The sequence below is a fragment of the Cibotium barometz genome, chromosome 14 (genome assembly GCF_041138505.1).
Source record: "Cibotium barometz isolate CiBa-2024 chromosome 14, ASM4113850v1, whole genome shotgun sequence".
NCBI classification, from domain to species: Eukaryota; Viridiplantae; Streptophyta; class Polypodiopsida; order Cyatheales; family Cibotiaceae; genus Cibotium; species Cibotium barometz.
Window position 1 is genome coordinate 44,148,971 of NC_141059.1, and position 19,852 is coordinate 44,168,822.

Below are 19,852 nucleotides of genomic sequence, written 5' to 3' on the forward strand. Positions count from 1 at the left end.
GAAGAACAAATTTCTACAATGCCCATCTAATGACAGATGAATAAAAAATTTTCCTATCGAAAGATCATCGTGATGCTTGAGTCATGTACAAATAGATACAAAGCATTTTGTATTGTGTTTACAAGATTTTATTTTAAGATCATTATCAATTATCAATTATCAATTACATAATACTTATTGACATTTAAAAGCATATCCATATTTATCTATATAAGAAAAAGTTATAAATTTATGGTACTAACACAGATTTATTTTAAGATCGTTATCAATTATCAATTGCATAATACTTATTGACATTTAAAAGCATATCCATATTTATCTATATAAGAAAAAGTTATAAATTTATGGTACTAACACAGAAGATCATACAATCATCATCTCATGGTAACTTTTATCACTACATTTATCCAAAGTAAATTTATTTGAATTCATATAAACAACTTACATCATAAGAGAGAGATTTTCATGATAACTTTAAATGAATTAGAAAAGATCTTCACTTCATACAATATTTAAATCACTTAATCTCACCTTAATCTAAAAATCTTCAACAAAATCTTCACATTAAGCACTTGAATATGCAAATTAAATAATGTACACAAGGCCAATCTAATAGAAAGCAAATATAAAAAGTGCCCTGGAACCTAAAAATCCAAAATGCATAAGAAGGAAACTTCAAATTCAAGCTTCTCACATAGAAGTGGTCTCCATGGATCTTGATCTTCTACTTTCCATAGCTTTCCAAGCTTCAAAACATTCATCCCAAAGCATCTCTTCAGGGTTGTTTACCTTGGGAGTATTCAATCCCACAAACATCACCAATCCCAACATATCAAGGGATAACCTATTCCGAAACTTGTCCTTGATTTTATTCATATTTGAGAAACCTCTCTCACATGCTACAGATGAAAGAGGTAACAAAAGCAAGGCTCTCCAAAGCTTCATAGTCCATGGAAAAGAGAATTCCCATTCTTCATGATTACAACAATCTTGCCAACAAGCAGTATGCATATTCTTTTGCTTAAAACAATTTCGCATCCGTGAGACAAAAGATCTACGCTCTCCTTTGCATTCAACCTCATTCATGAAAGAGCCAGATTCCTTTCCAAAGTGCTTGCACAAAGTTTCCAACCATAGTCGTGAGGCATCATCAAGCTTTTCTAAATCTTCATTATAGTCTCTTGGAGTAAAATACTTCACAGCTTCAAACAACTCAAAATCAACCTTAAAACGATTCCATAAAGCATCCACTAAACTTCTAACATAAGTAGTAGCCATCATTACTAAATTCTCAATCACTATATGTAGAGTTTCATATGCATTCACAATATCTCCTTCACACATAGGCCCCAAGTGTAAGACATGTGACTGTATTTTGCCAGCACTATCCATAAAACTCACCACCCCATTTTGTCCATGAGCCATGGTCAAAAAGGCATGTGTGTGTTTTGTATCAAAGCCAAATACTCAACCCAAGAAAGACATTTGAAGTGTCTCTACAACAGACTTTAGATGACTTCCAATAGCAGAAATATCTGGATGCTCCTCTTGGAGCTTGCAATTGAGCACATTTAATTCTCCAAGCACATCGGCAAAGAAATTCAAAAGAAATTGCACCTTATAGTTTGTCAATGATGCATATAACTCACTATCTTCATGCTTCAATGCTGTCAACAAAGCTGGCATCAGACGCACCACTCTAACCATGACTTGACCTCGAGACAACCACCTTACATGGTGCATCTTTAACAATTTCAATTTTCCATGTCTACCAAGATTGAATGCCTTTACAACTTCTGCAAGAGTTGCATATCTCTTTGTCGATCTACAAACCCACTCAAAGAGATTTTTTGCAATCTTATCCACAAACTTGAACTCTTTGAACACTTTAAATGCATCTCCAGCTGCAAGTGACTCCCTATGAGCAACACAATGAAAGCTCAAAAGATGTGGAATATTTTGCTTCAACCTTACAACCACACCATTTGCTGAGCCTGTCATGACACTTGCACCATCGATAGCAATACCAATCATCTTGTGCAAAGGCAACTCCATTTTGGCCAAAAAGTCAAGCAAAGTTTTACTTAAGGCCTCTACATCACCATTTTTGATTGGCAAGAGTTCCACAAAGCATGTACATATTGGGCCATTTCCACAATTTTGCATGTACGTGATGTAAACAATCATGTATTATTTTGTACTAATATCAGTACTCTCATCGATTTGAATAGAGTAAAAAGGACTCTCAACAATGTCCTTCTTTAATCTATTCCAATATACATGCTTGATTGCCTTGGCAAATTCCTTTCCTGCATCTTTACTAGTGTATGCAGAGTACTCACTAGTAATTGGCATATTAGGTGTGCGCAAAAATCTTTGAAAGTTGCATTGGTGTGGAAACTCTTCAAGAGGTAAATTTCTTTTGAGTACATACCACATGCTTTGCATGACCATGACAATCCTGTCCTTCTCATCATCTGTCATAATCGCAATATGCTTATCAATGGGAAGTGTTGAGCGTCTCTCATGTTCTTCCCACATAGCCTTTGCCTGTATATGCTCTTTAGAGAGACTATGCTCATCTAAGGCACTCCTTTGTTTAGTTGTAGCACCTTGAGGTTGAGCATAAGGATTCCTTTTGTGTGCATAGGTACACCACCTGCATTTGAGCCTCTCTTTTCCATCAGGCCCATCAATAGGGAAAACCCATGTATGCGGAATTTTCCAACTTTCCAAGAAAATCCGCTCATACTTTTTTTTCTCTTTTGTGGCTTCTTGTGCAACCACAACTTGACAGTGGCAGCATTACGTTGATCACTTGTTACATTAGTAACTAGACCATGAAGCCCAAGAGATTGCTCAAGGGTTTTCTATTTTTTGCTTTTTTCAGGTCGACCAAGTGGCGCCATATTCTGTACATAACAATAAATAATAATGTGATTTGAAATGCTGTGAAGTTTTCAAGATACTGCTATAAATCTCATATCTTTTTCTATCCTTAGTCTATAATGTAGGCAGTGTTCTTTGAATAAATACATTATTAAGCTTCATGCTTAGTATGCCAACAATACATAATAATGTGATTTGAAATGCTGTGAAGTTTTCAAGATACTGCTATAAATCTCATATCTTTTTCTATCCTTAGTCTATAATGTAGGCAGTGTTCTTTGAATAAATACATTATTAAGCTTCATGCTTAGTATGCCAACGATTTCATGTCTTGTGCAAGTAGTCATAGAATTCACAAGTAAAGATAATGCGTGAAAAGAAGACCAACCTTTAGATCTTGGAGATAATGTGGTGGTTGTAATCAATGTCGTCTCAAGACTCGATGACCCTTGAATGCCTTGGATGATGTCTTTGGTCCATATAGATTGTGTTCACTATTTGAAAGACTTAGAACTAGAAGTTAGATTACTCCAGATGATGCCGTGGATGAAGCTTGATTGTGTCCTGCAAAGCATGAAACCCAAGTTTGAGAGAGAGCGACTTTCAAGTTTCTACCATGCAGGCGACTCAGGCGAGGGAGAGAGAATTTAACCTACATAGTACAGGCTACGGGCTGCGACTCACGCTGCCCACAAGGCTCATACGACTCGTCTGACGGACTCCCAATACTTTGATTGAAAGGGTGCCCCATGTAATTGACAGCAAACGTGGCCACTTGAATCATCATATTGGACATGTAGGAAACCGTATTTACAAGATTAGGCTCAAACTCTGTCTGGCTCAATGCACTCTTGTGCGCTTTTGCCACACAGGTCGTAGATGGAGACTTGCCGTGAACACCGTATGCAAGCCACGAATGGCTGCAAGCATACAACCAGGAAAGCAAGCTCAAACAGAATGCAAAGGTGTGTCACTCACCGCTAAAACTGCCGCCGTGAAGGATTCTCGCGTCGTAGTGAAGGAGCCGCAGTCGCCGCTCTACCACCTTGCCGCCCCGCCGCCGTCGTGTCGCTACACAGTGCTCAATCGCTCTCTCACTCTCTCTCTCTCTCTCACACACACACACGCAAGAGAAGGAAACCAAGAGGATAAGGCAAGAGCACTCTTGTATTCAACACATGAGAATGAGGGTTTTAGGGTTACATTTGACTCTTATAGGTGACTTGGCTGTTCACACATGGGCGCCCATACATGGCCGGCCGATCCTAACCCTTATCCTATTGATATTCAAGGTGCGCCTCTCATCGGCGATCACCCAATCCCTTTATCCTTAACATATGGTGCCGACAAGCCCGGCCCATGACTCAGAATATTTAAATTAATGACGTAAAACATAGTACGTCTCAATGTCCGTCTCATAGGTTAACATGGCCCCCTTCCTGATGTAGATTCCGTCCTCGGAAGATATGGTATGGTAAGCTCGATAGGGTTGTTGTGGTAGACCATCTGCAAAATAGGGAAGTAGAGTGAAAGTATGCTGGAATTCAAAAGATATAAAGTGTATAAATTCAAGCATGTTAGACCACAATGGATGTTGCTATGAGACTTAGTTTAAGGGGTCACATGAATGAGCTAGTGTAGCAAATTAACAGGAGTTTAAAATTATTGAAAGTAAATCAAGATTTAGCAAGGTATCAAAGGTTAATCAAGGTTTATAACTGGCCTAAGTCAAGGAAAATAACCAAGCTTAATAAATAAACAGATGACTACACTGTGTTCTAAGAACAAGTTAATACTGCGAGCCTAGGGACACAAGAAACATCAGAGTTACAAGAGCCTTTTACCTTTATTTTTTTATGCACGTTGTGATAATTTTTACACACAATGGCGACCTTCCTAAGGCAAAACTAACATTGATCCTGGTACCATGTTTAACACAAGGCATTATCCAGGAATCTATTAGTTCACCTTAGGCAAGGCTACCCCCTACCAACCAAGGCATCGGTCTGGAGGAGAATACTCCTCGCCTACCAAGTATCAATAAGGCGATAGGCCAACATTAAAGCACATCATAGAATTGTATTGCCATTTATTGTAGGCTTTAAAAAAAAAAATTATTCCTTTTGATCTTCGCTCCTGAACTATAATTTGTCTTGCATCCTTTCGACAAAGGGGTAACAGCTATGTCCTAGAGGTCAATACACACATGGCCAGGTGTTAAACATTAAGATGGTTTGACCCTAGACCTAAGACAATCGTATTCCAAGGTTAACTAAAGACTGCATGCATTCTCAAGAATATATCCAATAAGGTTAAACTCATTAATGATTCACACTAGCACGTCAGGAAACTTCAAAAACTAAGTAATACATTGACAATTTCCATGTGGTCATGCATTATAGTTCATGCAATTAATTGAACAGTAAAAACAAAAGAGCGTGGGTATGGAAGAATTACACCTGTATTTTGGAGATCTCCTTAATTCGATGAGAAAAATGCCTGCATGATGAGATATTTATGTATGAGCGTTGCGGCTATCTCAGGACTTGAAAGCAAACCCACCTCAAACTTTTCCACCTGTACAACCAACTAACAAGCACTATACCTCGAGAGGCACATCAGTGTGAAAAATTAAAGACTCGTTTAAGGAATCCAAACTAGAAAAAACTTGAAAACACTAACCTACCTACCAGTCACCACACTATTACTGAGGATACGGTAAGAGGATGTTGTAGAGTCCTGGCTCTAGCCCTAAGGCTAAGCCTCTATCCACATCATCCAAATAAATAAAGTCAACCTCAGTAGTGCCACGAGTTTCATCCGTCCATTCATCATTGTCAGATATTTCCTTTTCATTTTCCCATCCACATAAACTCATCAAGAATGTAACCATGCGAGGATAGTCATCTTGTGGAAAAGGAAAGCATTGGGCTAATGGGGATATGTCCTCTACGGAGTAGGGGTCAGTCAATAGGCAAATTAGCCATTCTAATTCCTCAACATTTTTCTCTCTGGCTAGTACATCTATATGATCCCATTCAGTTTCAATTACAGGATAGCACATGTGGAATATCTGAGAAAGGTACAGATGATACCTCTCACCAAAGGTGGATGAAGTGTGCGATGCTCTTGCATTTGCCATATCTGCAAACATGGATATAGCATCAGTAGGTTTATGACAGGCCAATCTAGTTCCTGATTGTATACGGATATTTCTCCTCTTTTTGTGCTCTTGCTCTTTTTACTATTTTTGTTTTTCTCTTTTCTTTTCTATGTATGAAGCTATATATATACATCCCCTTGAATTTGGCAATTACATGGTCAGGGGAGAAGGTTAGGGAGGAAGCAATAGAATGTCGAGCGTGAGTACATGCTCCCCCTTTCCTTGGGTAGATCATATTTTCTGCAATGATGTTGCAGCCTCGTGGAACCAATTTGTCCAGTGGGTCATAGGTTGTGATGTGGGCAAATAGCTTTTTATGACCCTTGTGGCCACAGACAATTGTAGAGATGTTAGTGTACGCTCCCATTGACGAATGGAGGAAATAGTTTCCGACACGATACTTTTACAAAGGGAGACATAGACTCATTGGTCTCTTGTTGGGTGTTGACAAGAGTAGGTGTAGAGCATGTAGAAACTTCTATATCAGATTGTGCCTGGCATGAGGAGCTAGAAGCTTCATGTGGCTCCCCCCTTCCTGAGCTAGGTGGTAATGATCGATATCGTTTGGGAATCCAAACTAACTCTGGAAGAAGTGGTGCGGAGCACTCTGTTACCTTTCCCTTACCACGATCTTGAATTGTCGTTGGGGTGGCAACAATTGGTTTTACATGTGATGTAGAGGGATTCAGCTTATGTTTAGGGACCCAAATTTGGACATTCCCCTCGTAGTACCCTTGGGCTACTAATAATTTTTTAGGGATCCATCATGATGTTACATTGCCCTTTCTCGGGTGGGTAGCTGTTTTCTTCCTCTACGAGGCTTCTTGTTTGAACGAGATTGTGCAGGGGAATTAGCTGTTAACGAAGCTTTTGGGACCCATTTGTATGTACTCTTTGGCATAGTAAGCGGAGCTTTAGAGACCACCCTGCATGTTTCCACTCTTGGCGTTAAAGCGTTAGAGGGGTGGCAAACAATCAAAGATGGTTTTGCCACTGGACTTTGTGATTTTTCGTTATCTAGCATTTTGTCTAGAGTCGATGGCTTAGGAGCGGGATTTTGAGCGATCATACTGAGTGTTGGTTCTTGCGTTGTGACCCATCTGCTTGCTCAATCGATATTGCACTTGGTGGCCAACATCCATTTGTGCCCTAAGTTTACAGTGCCTTCCATGGTACCAGCAGGCATAACCAAAAAGCTTTGATGTACGGTCCCCTTATCATAGGCAACCGGAGTGTGCAGAATTCCTAAGACAGGGGTTTTCTTCTTGTCGATACCTTGAACTTGGATAGCATTCTTGGATAAAGGTGGTTTTCCAAGTTGACACCACATGCCATATGATAGCAAATTGTGTTGAGCTCATGTATCCAATAATGCATTATATAGCACCTCCCCGTAAGGACTCTGTAACTCAATTGGGTATCTTAGAGGTGGGTCAGATTCCAGTGAATTCTCCTCTGCCTCCTCAAAAAATACTTGCGTAATTCCCAAGTTGGCTTCTCGTTGGCGCCTAGCACGCTGTTGACGTTCTTTGGCTTCAACTCTCGCTTGTATTTTCGCCTAGCACGTTGTTGACGTTCTTTGGCTTCTCGTTGGCTTTAACTCTCGCTTGTATTTTCTTAAGCTCAGCTTGTTCTTTAGCTGCCTTCTTTTGATGGATTGCATGTAACTCCTCTTGGCTCAGGGGGTCATAGTACCTTTTGAATTTACTCCCATTAAGGAATCCAATGGTTTCAACTCTGTCGAGAGTCTCCACTCGGATGGTACCTTGTGGGGTAATTTCACATACTCTATATGGTTTCAACTCTGTCGAGAGTCTCCACTCGGATGGTACCTTGTGGGGTAATTTCACATACTCTATATGGTCCCTTACCAGCATATTTGAGCTTCTTCTTTTTGTTACGCACTCCATATATCAGGACTTTATCCCCAACCTTGATGTCCTTGTCCTTCACAGGTGGCAATCAAACCATTTTTTCCTTCTATCCTTCTCCACAAGGGCATTGTACACAGCCATTAATAGCCACTTTGTACGCAGTACGATAGGCCCATAAAGCTGTTGTAAGCTTTAGATCCCAATCCGTGCGATGAGCTTCAACTGTCTTTGTCAAAACAGAGATTAAGGTCTTGTTGGTACTCTCGGCTTGGCCATTCGCTTGCGGATAGTAAGGAGTAGATTTATGATGGGATATCATGAAATTTGTTGTGAGCTCCATAATCACTTCATTTATAAAATGCATACCATTGTCGCTCACAAGTTCAAAAGGACAACTGAAGCGTGTGATTATATTTTCAAAGAGGAACTTGGCTGTTGTCCTTGCATCTGCCTTACGTGTTGCGTTCGCTTCAGCCCATTTGGTCATATAGTCAGTGGCCACAATAATATAGCGAGATTGTGTGTTTCGGGCCGCTGGGCTAATTGGACCTACAAAGTCTAAACCCCACTTTTCAAATGGTTGGTTTACTTTGATCGGATGTAGGGGCATCTGATCTTTCCTCTGGGTTTTCTTGTATCGTTGGCATTCATCGCAACCCTTCACAAAGAGTGATTCATCTTGGAACATAGTGGGCCACCAATACCCCGATTGTAAGATCTTCCGGGCAGTTAAGTCTCTTGAGAAGTGACCACCGGCTACACCCATATGTGCCTCTTGCAAAATGTATAGATACTCATCCTCTCGGGCACAACGCCTAAGAACGTCATCCTTTCCTCTTTTATAAAGAGTCCCGACTATCAGGCAATAGGGTTCACATTCTTTGATCAGCTTTCAAGCTAGATCTTTACGAAGCTCCTTGGGTGGAAAGCCATTAACCAAAAAGTTAACAATCTTCTCACTCCATTCAGGCATTGTCTCCACCATGAACAGGGAAGTGTCAGGTAAGTCATCATCAACCCCTGTAGGAGCCTCACCATTAGGTATGCGAGACAAATGATCAGCCATAACATGTTTTTTGCCAGGTCTCACAACAACAGTGAAATCAAACTCAAGAAGAATCAATAGCCATCGTGTGATTCTTCATGTGAAGCATGGTTTGTTTACCAGATACAACAATGCTTGATGATCCACATAGAAAACAAACTTTGGTGGCAAGGAGGTAATAACAAAATTTCCTTACTGCATATATCATTGCCAACCCTTCTTGCTTTGTAGTGGTGTAGTTCATCTCAACATCATTCAACTGCCGAAGACGACTGACAAAGCTAATGGGGTAGTCTAGCTTGTGTTCTCCAGGTTGAGTTAACACACACCCACAATAGAAAAGTTTGATGCATCAATATGCACATGGAAGATTAAATCCCAGTTAGGCATTCGCAAGATTGGAGCACTCGCTAAGGCCTTCTTTAATAGCTCATAGGCACGGTCACATTCTTCGGTCCAAATAAACTCGATGATAGAGAAGCTTATACCATGGTCGAGCCATCTCGGTGAAGAATAGAATAAATCTTTGATAATAACCAACATGGCCCATAAAGCATTGGACTCCCTTATAGTTGGTGGGTGGGGGTAATTCCATAATGACCTTGATTTTACTCTCGTCAGTGGAAATCCCATTTTTGGACACTATATGCCCGAAGATAACTCCGTGTTTAACCCAGAATTGGCATTTGAAAGGATTCAATGAGATGCGATATAATCTACACCTTTCAAATAATTTTCGTAAACACATCAAGTGCTCGTCCCAAGAGGAATGAACACAAAGATCATCTAAGAAAGCTTCACAGAAGTCCCTTAGATATTCCTTAAAGGCCGTGTTTATCAATCGTTGGAATGTTGCAGGTGCATTGGTCAAGCCAAAAGCCATGACGCGAAAGGCAAACACTCCAAACTCTGTGATAAATGGTGTTTTAGCTTGGTCCTCGACTGCAATTGTGATCTGATTGTAACCGGAGTACCCATCTAAAAAGCTATATGCCTCCTTGCCTGCCACTCTTTCAAGCACATGTTCAGAATATGGCAAGGGGTAATGATCCCTTTTGGTGGCTGCATTAACCTTTTTGAGATTAACGCACACTCTGAGTTTTCCATTCTTCTTTGGTATGATGACTATCGGAGAAACCCATGTCATTGAGTCCAAGGTGGTCACATTACATACATGTAACATACCATGCTCAAACTTAGAGGGGATCTTTACTTCAATTAAAAGACTTGCATCCCATATACATGCAAAATAATGATTATACAAATAATGATTTAATGCAATTGACTTGTGGATGTATAGGGAAAAAAATTTCATTCCAAAATTGAATATGCATACTTATGATACAAGGGCACTTTAATACATGTATGCTTGCAGTATGGAATTTTATACACTACAAGAGAAGGAATCATTAGTGGCGTTTTATGTTACACTACTGCTATAAGCACCATTATTAGCATCACTAGATAAATGCCACTATAAGCGCTGTTATTAGCGCCGCTTAGCAGTGTTACATAAACTCCTGCTAAGGAGCACTGTACAAATGTTAGTATAAGCACCAATATAAATGCCGCTCAGTGACGCTGGAAAAAAAAACAGAATGTTGAAATGGAGTGGAAATAAAAACCAATATAAATGTGACATTCAACCATAGATATGACATTGGATGTCATATCCACTTTTTACTAACTTCACTAGTTTTGGTTATTTTAGTGGGTTATCACCACTTTAATGTGATATAGTGCAGCTATTTCAATGTCACTTTAGTGGGTTCCAACTTCAAGGTCCTGTCCTCACGTGCCAAATGTTAGTACTTTAAAAAGTAAAATTTTAAAATTTAGGTTCCCCCAAAATGAGTAAATGCATTTAAATTCCCTAATCTACCATGATTGTACCTCTTTCCAGTCATCTTTTTGTATCATCCTCTCCTAATTCCATCATCTAACAATGTCAAGACAATAGTCTAACCCGAGGTACACTCCTAATTCCATTTCATTATGCATTCTTCATAATGTTAAAGATGATTAGGGTGTGTGGAATGGCAGAAACTTCAAATTAAACGATTGGGTGACTATGCAACCATCATGGAAAGGTACTCATAGGATAAAAAGGAAAAGAAGAGGCTTAGCACAATACCATTAGAAGGGACGTATCTTGGAATGCAAGATAGCAAAAGATGGATGGAAGGCAAAGGTGCAACATCTATACATAGCAAGAGAGATGCACATGCATCCTTCTACTCTAGCATCTGCATTGCAAGCTCATTGTAAGATATTTTTTTATAATTTTACTTATGTTCTTTATGATTCGATGGCTTATTCACATGTGTTGTGTATGTGATAGATGTTTATCCAGCAACAATAAGCATTGAGTGGCAACCTGTGGAGTCATTCACTAGGACTTTAGAAGCCATGCATGCTGATCTTGGGAAAGTATTACTTTTTGATCAACCATTTGCTTTTTTCATTGATAAACAGATATTTTTAAATAATGCTAAGTATATTGTGCCTACAAGACCAGAAGCTTATGGAAGACTGGAGAGTTTGGCTATACCAAGCCTAAATTCATTAGATTGGGACTTTTCCAAAAACAAAGGTACTCTATTAGCATTTAAATCCAAGATTATCTTGGATATTCAAAAGTCTATGAAAGCAGGAAAGATTTCTAAGAGGATTAGGCTATCATGGTTTATACATCTTCATGTATTTGTGGCATGTTTTCGAGAAGCAAACATGAAGAGGACAAAAGCAATGTGGCTATTTACACATATGTCCGAGTTTGACTTGGATAATGGAGTTGGAGCAAAATGGAAAGTGAATGAAGTCATCCATAGGGGCGATCTTATAAAATGTAATGATGCTTGCATTGAATCTGCGCTGATGGTATACAACATCTCTCGACAAACCTTGTACATTATCTTAGAGACCAGATGGAAAAAGAGTAGAGAGACTTGGATGCCATTGACTTCAGAGGAAAAATTAGTGCAATATGACCTAACAATCAACTTGAGTGATGATGACAATAGAGTTGTCCCTATAAATACAAAATGGACATTGAGGGATGTGTGTACGTCCTTGGAATTTCTATTAAATGCCATACCATCAGACTACGAATTTAAGGTAGATGGTATTATGGTGGGAAGAAGGTCCAAAAATACTTTTAGTTGCATTAAATTTTTGCCCCCTGTAATCCTTAAGTTTTCTTAATACAATATAATTTTGCACCCATCTATCTTGTCTTGTCAATTCCTTTTGTAAAATACTTATTCAACATTATTAAGATAAGATGAATAATGTAAAATGAGAAACAATATATTTATTACAATGGTAGTATCTATACAAATTGGTTGGTTACAATGTATGAGAACAAAAAACTATCTGCTTTAGAGGGTCAGTGTCCATAGAAGCCTTGGCCTCTTTGCCTTTCTTGGTCTGCTTGGACTCCGATTTCTCAGACGTTTTCTTTGACTTGGCATCTTTTTCCTTAGATTGTTTTTGTATTCAAGAAGCCTTTCCCTTCTCCGCGTTTGCCACTTTCTTCTTATTGAATTTCACAGAGACACTACGGGTCCTTTCCTTTTTCGATGGCTTCTTTGCCATCATAGGTGGGTTTGATGGTGGTGGTGGTGGTGAATCTAGATCTAGGGGAAGATTCACACAACTGTCGAGCATTAGTTAGATTACCTTTGCTCTCACCCACCAAATGTGTGTGTTTGTATAACACAAAGTTGTGAGCTGCAAAAAATCATGACCAAAACCTTAGTATATATTAGGATATAAAAGTTTAAAGAAAATATTTAAATTTTTTAAAACTCTTTTTGATGCGTCGATAAAAAATACTCACAACTGCTCTTTTTTATATGTCTACTAAAAATTTTGATTACATATATCTCCATGTGTTCGATCACTCTCCATCCACATGAGCTTCCATCCATTTGTAATGGAACCTATAGCAATGATAGTCCTTGTTTAGACTTTTAACTAAAGCTTTATTACAAACTTAAAAGTTATCATTTATGTTATGATAACTTACAGGCATAATGAAAATTTGATGTGGAGTTTTATTTTCGAGGAGTGGAGGATGGAGTGTTCCTAATGTGCTTATTATGTGTTTAGATGCCCTGCAAAATAACAAACCGCATAAATTATTCAATCTAATACACATTGAATCTTAAAGACAATCTCTATTAAAATTAAAAACTTACAATTTGGCTTCTCCATGCATACTAAGTATGGAATTCAAGAAAAATGTCTTTTTTTTCTTGATATCAATTATAACTGCACTCCAATGGCTCTTACAAAATAGAGAAAAGGAAAAACAATTGATAGAGACGTATAAAAAGACATAAAACAAAGTAAAACATAAAATAAAATACTTACTTTTCATTATAAGGTACAATTACATATTACACCTTTTCAATGTCGCATCTCCTCGACCATTCTTCCAACCTTACAAAATCAGTGCTTGTTTCTATTGCATAAAGTGAGACTATGGGGTCTAGCAGAAAGATAGCAAAATAGGCCTCTGGGAGTAGGGTGGACAAAAGAAGCCTATAGAAACAAACAAGAGGATAAATTAGGTAGTTATCTTGAAAAAACAAATCAATAGATAAATTTTCAAAAACGATAGCTTACATACTTGAGAGATATCAAGATCACAACATAATTTCTTGAATTCTCTCTAATAGCATATACGTGTTTGAAGGTGCTATATCAAGATACTCTGCACCATGAGCAAAATCCTTCACATGAACAATAAGTTATCTAGGTACATTCCTTAAATCTTGTAGATTCTTCTCTTCAAGGTATGTCAACTCATCTCCCATTATTCTTTCTTCATCAACCCTCCTTTCTTCCTCCAACAGCCATCCATTCTTTGCCCTTCTCATTCTTTATTTCAAATGTAACTATCGATAAAAAAAAGTCTATAATGAAATCCTATGTAGCTTCTTGAAGGGCACATATTGCATTGCCAGTCCATCCCATCCCAAGCTTCGATTCATCACAAATCTGTCTCACAACTCTTATGAAAGTAAGCTTGGGTATGAGTAACTCAACATGTTTTTGAGCCTTCCTTATCTCTCTGAGGGCATTCAAATGCTAATTGATTCTCTTTTTCAAATTTTTCTTTGACAACGCGCTTTCACTACCAACCCTGGACTTGGTCTAACCTCCTTGTTGTTTTCTTTGTTCTAGCCATCTAAGCTAAGCCTATCAATAAAAAATAATCAAATATGACTTCATATAAGAACATGCATCGTTTTGGATATAGATATGGTGGAAAATGATGTATACTATATATCATATGTACATGCAATTCATGATAGAGATATGGTGGAACATGATACAGTACAACAATTCATATGTACATGCAGTTTATGGAGACCACTTTGGGAGAAAAAAGAATTTTACACAAAATTCAACTGCCTAGAAACAAGTGCGGGTTGGTGTGGGAGGATAAAGCAACAATGGAAAGATAGCACGATATAGGATAACATGTGTAACCGGATCATCCTAATTGCATCGTCTTTCACCACACTGGTGAGCTACTGGTATATACATGCTAAAGATGGTTTCCAATGGCCTTCTCTAGCTATAAAGAGCATGTAGTGTTTGCTAAAAGATAGATTGGGTTTGTATCAGCCATCTGGCTCATGATCTTCTCCGGCTCATACACATTTTATAATTATTCCATAGCCCCTCAAGGAGGTGCTGGACACTTCTCTCTCTCACTCTCACACACATGCACGCACGCACTCACCTGAGTTTTTCCAAATCTCACTCAATTTGGTGAGCAGGAGTTTGGGTGTGGTGGAAGCTGAGTCGTCTATAATAGGGCATGGCACGGGTGGTCCACAACACTGCTCTTCTCTATAAAAACTACTTCGAGTAGATATTCTCAGTGGATGTTCTCGTTGGTAAAAGACCCCCCTAACCTCAAATGAGGATCAGCCCATGAGCAAAGCATAACCTGGAAAGACAACACGAAGATAGCAATCCGGTGTCAAAAGATCAATAATATCGTGCTGTCTATCCTAGTCTGGAAGATGCGGAATCTCACAAAAATGGTGCAACACAAAGGCTAAGGGGCAACCATGAAAGGGCAGCTCACTACCCAGTCCTTGTCTTTTCAGGTTGGTGTATTTAAAAATTTGAAAAGTAGTGTATCATTTCATATTTCAAGAAAGGCAAAAGCAAGTATTTCTACAGATAAAAAAACAAGTATCTGTAGATGGTATAGCAAAAATATGAAGAAAATCCCAACATTTTTTTCTACATTCTTACATTGGAAAAACTAGAAGTAGATAAATGTTTTATCCTAAGTAAACACATGAAACTTGAGAATTTGATGAGAATTATCACACCTTTATGGTTGTGGAAGAACAACGCGTAGATTGAATTCCGAGGACTCTAGTCTTTGATTATCACGTTGTTATTCCAATTAGACAATCTTAGCTAGATAAAGAGGGGGAGATGGGGTGAAGACCAAGAGGAGGAGCTAGGGACCAAGATAGGATCAAGAGGAGGAGCTGGGAACACCTATTCACGCATGTATGGAAGCAAAAAAAAAAATCCCGGCCAATATATTGGGAAGTTGAGCCCTATATGTAGCCTACTCCCCAAGAAGTGAAGTGAGCATGTGGGATAAAGCCTTCACCCTTTCCTCCACAAGCAAATAGGCCTTCACCCTTTCCCCCACAAGGAAACAGACTGTTTTGAGGACCACAGGAGCTTTGGATAGGCGAACACGGTGCTGTAAAGCACACTAGGACCCTTTAAATGATACGCTCGTTTCGAGCTATCACATGCCCTAGTTCAGGTTCGACCATAAGTAAGGGGGTTAGAAACGGGTTAAAAACAATATAAAAATAAGTAAAAACAGGTGCGAAACACCTAAGAAACCACTTGTGTGGGCTTCAAAGGTAGTCACCAACGCCCGTAGGGTACCCACGTGGAATGAAGGGATGTAATGCATGAAAAATATGAGTAATCACCATGTAAACATGATGCCTAAGTGTGTTTAGTCTCTCACCAAGAGAATGGAAATAGCCTTCCACAAGCCAAGAGAGAAGCCATGAGCTCCAAGAAACATAAGTTTCCATTTCTAAAAATGATCATCAAAAGTTACAACCATGGTCTAAGTCCCCTCTTTTATACATGGACTTGTCCCATTATTAACCCTATTGAATAAAGTTCCTACTTTATTACCAACCATCCCTTCCCAAAGATTTTGTCCTCAAAATCAATAACATGTACAATCTCAAAGTATGAGACTCTAATGTAATCAATGGGAAGTGGTTAAGAGTTCTCAAGTACATCCAAAGCACATATACAATGAAAATCCGGATGTATACAAGTCCACAAAGCTTCAAGCCCAAAGTGTATGAGTGGGACTGTTATGACAGCCCTTCTAGTCGATGAAGACCCTTGAAAATCCTTCATTTAGACTCCATATATTGGGCTGAAAATGATATGTACACTCAGCCATATGTAGTCCACATCATAATCTTTCATTAGGATATGCCATGAAGCTTGTTGGAGTAGAAAAATAGGCCCAATAGTAGACCTTCCCAAAGCTGTCCAGAAATTACAGCATGTATACTTCTCCTCATATTACCCAATTTGCTCAAGTAAACCATACCACTTGGTCACGAAAAGTCATCCACAAGTAAGCCATGTTGTTGGACATACTCCAATGATTGCCAAGTAGTCTCATCCATGGGTAATTGCTTCCATTTGACAAGGTATTCATCAATATTCCGATTCCTCAACTCTCTTGTCCTCTTGCCAATAACCCTCTCCGGCTCATAAATGATCTCACCTTCTTCATTCATGGGTGGAAGCTCTTCCATCTCTTGAGGCAAAGATGCCATAAACCTCTTAAGGTTAGATACATGAAACACATTATGGATCCTTGTCGAAGAAGGCAAATCCAACTTGTAGGCCAAATCACCAACCCTCTTGATAATCAAGTATGGTCCATAATACCTATGAGCCAATTTTGAGTTGGTTACACCTTTGAGAGTGTTATGCCAACTCTTGGGAAGATTCAATAGCACATAATCACCCTCTTGAAACTCCACATTCCTTCTATGAACATCCGCATTAGCCTTCATGACATCTTGAGCCTTCTTCATATTGTCCTTGCAAAGTTGAAGAAGTTGTCTCATTCTTTCCAACTCTTCTTTTGCCAATGGATTGACCACTTTGTCTTCATGGAAGGCTATCGATGGCACATGTACTTGATATCCATAGAGAGCCTCAAATGGTGACATGCCAATACTCAAATGCTTGCTTGAATTATGGCAAAATTCAGCAAGATAAAGCCACTCATCCCAAGATGTTTGCATGTCATGACAATAGTGCCTCAAGTACACCTCAAGCCATTTGTTTGTGCACTCCGTTTGCCCATCCGTTTGAGGGTGATAGGCTGTAGATGGAGTGATTTGAGTACCCAAGCTCTCATATAATGACCTCCAAAAAGTCCCCATGAACTTGGTATCTCGATCACAAACTATGTTGAGTGGCAAGCCATGTATCTTGAATACATGTTCCAAAAATTGCTTGGCAATATGAGATGCTCCATAAGTGGTCTTTGAAGCAATGAAATGGGCTGATTTTGTAAGCCTATCAATCACCACAAATATTTGATCCCATCCATGCTTTGTCTTTGGTAGACCCGTGATGAAGTCCATAGAAATGTGAGTCCATTTACCATCCGGAATAGGTAATGGATGAAGTAAACCACTTGGGAGTTGATGGCTATCCTTATTCTTTTGACAAGAAGCACATTCCATCACAAACTTCTTCACATCTCCCCATATACCTTTCCAATAAAAACTCTTGCTCACTTTATCATAGGTTTTGAGTATACCAAGATGGCCCGAAAGTGGTGAAGAATGCATCTCATGAAGCACCTTTGGTATGTAGAATGAGGTAGGAACCAAATACACCTTATCCTTGTACCACAAGAGACCATTGTGAAGCTTGTAATGAGGAAACTCTCCACCATCACCTTGCTGTAATTTGGTATAAATATGGGCAGCACCTTCATTGATGAGGTATTCCTCTTGAATCCCCTTGATCCATTCACTATATACCTCCATGATTGAAGTTGTAGCGCATGCCCACATTCTAGACAATGCATCTGCCACTACATTGTCCTTCCTGGGTGTGTAGGATATCTCAAAATCATATCCTTGAAGTGTGGCCAGCCATCTCTTTTGCTTTGGAGAAAGATTTGGTTGGGAGAGGAAAAATTTCAGCACCCTATGATCACTTCTCACCTTGAAATGAGCACCATAAAGATAGTGATGCCACTTCTTGATGGCATGAAGTATGGCTAGCATCTCTTGCTCATAAACATGAAGCCCCATCTCCTTTTCGGTAAGCTTTCTGCTTTCAAATGCAATGACTCCATGCTCTTGATACAAAACTGCCCCAATTCCTCTACCACTTGCATCCGCCCTCACATAAAATGTCTTTGCAAAATCCGGACATACAAGTATAGGGGCTGAAGTGAGCAACTCCTTGAGCTTATTGAAGCTCTTGTTGGCAATGGAATCCCAAAAGAAAGCCTCCCTCTTGAGCAAGTCGGTAAGAGGTGCCGCAATGGATGCATAATGTTGCATGAATCTTCTATAGAAAGAAGATAATCCCAAAAATCCTCTCAATTGAGTTGTATTGCTTGGTGTTGGCCACTCTTTGACACATGCCACTTTCTTAGGATCAGCCCTTATGCCATTCTCACCCACCAAGTGTCCAAGATATTCCACTTCATTGACCATGAATGCGCATTTGCTCTCCTTTGCATAAAGCTTGTGCTTCCTCAACACTTCAAACACTTGCTTCACATGACATAGATGTTCCCCTTTGCTCTTGCTATAGATCAAGATGTCATCGAAGAACACTAGCACAAACTTGAAAAGAAGGGGAGCCAATATCCGATTCATCAATGCTTGAAAAGTGGCCGGAGCATTTGTAAGACCAAAGGGCATCACCATGAAGTGAAACAATCCCCTTTCCGTCCTAAATGCTGTCTTCTCTTCATCACCTTCCTTCATCCTTATTTGATGATATCCCGATCTCAAATCAATCTTGGTGAAGAACTTTGCCCCTTTGAGCTCATCAAGAAGATCATCAATGCGAGGTATGGGATACCTATTCTTGATTGTGACCTTGTTCAAGTCACGATAATCAATGCACATGCGAAAGGATCCATCCTTCTTCTTCACCAAGAGAACGGGAGATGCAAATGGAGATTGTGAAGGTTGAATAAGACCCATAGCAAGCAAATCTTGCACTTGCTTAGCCACTTCCTCTCTTTCTACCTTAGACAAACGGTAAGGAGGCTTGTTGACAACCTTTGCATTCGGTTCAAGTACTATGGCATGGTCAATCTCCCTCTTAGGTGGTAGACTCTTTGGCACTTGCAAAATATCTTCATACTCCTTAAGAAGAGTTGCCATTTCCTCATCTATGTGCTGTCCACTGCCTTCCATCCCCTCTTGGGTAACATGTAACACATAGATAGTGCCAAAAGCCTTAATCTCTTTCTTGAGTCGCCTTGGAGTGATCAAAGAGAGCTTCTTAGGTGCATTTGCAGCAAGTACCACTTGTTGCCCATGATGTAGAAAGCTCATGAAACCTTGTTGAAGGTTCATGTGAATGTCACCAAGTGAAGCCAACCAATCACACCCCATGATAATGTCGATGGGACCCATATCCAAAACCACCAAATCACCTTCCCAAGTGTATGAAGAGGATAAAACCACTTTTGTAGAAGGGCAAACCAAGCTAGTCTTCTCACTTTCCCCATTTGCCACTTGCACTTGGAACGTTGTAGGTGTCTTCTTTGTGTTGAGTTTGAGAGAGTTGATGGAT

At 39.4% G+C, this 19,852-nt stretch overlaps 2 protein-coding genes across 2 annotated transcripts; both read right to left on the bottom strand.

Annotated features, from left to right (window-relative positions):
* Positions 1-690: 690 nt before the first annotated feature.
* Positions 691-2,556, bottom strand: LOC147632061 (uncharacterized). The gene has a single exon (XM_086807992.1). The coding sequence runs from the start codon at positions 1,423-1,425 to the stop codon at positions 691-693; it is 735 nt and encodes a 244-aa protein (XP_086664118.1). The 5' UTR covers positions 1,426-2,556.
* On the bottom strand, positions 1,468-2,055 carry LOC147632062 (uncharacterized). Its single transcript, XM_086807993.1, has one exon. It carries the CDS (start codon positions 2,053-2,055, stop codon positions 1,468-1,470), a length of 588 nt encoding a protein of 195 aa, XP_086664119.1.
* Positions 2,557-19,852: the final 17,296 nt, after the last annotated feature.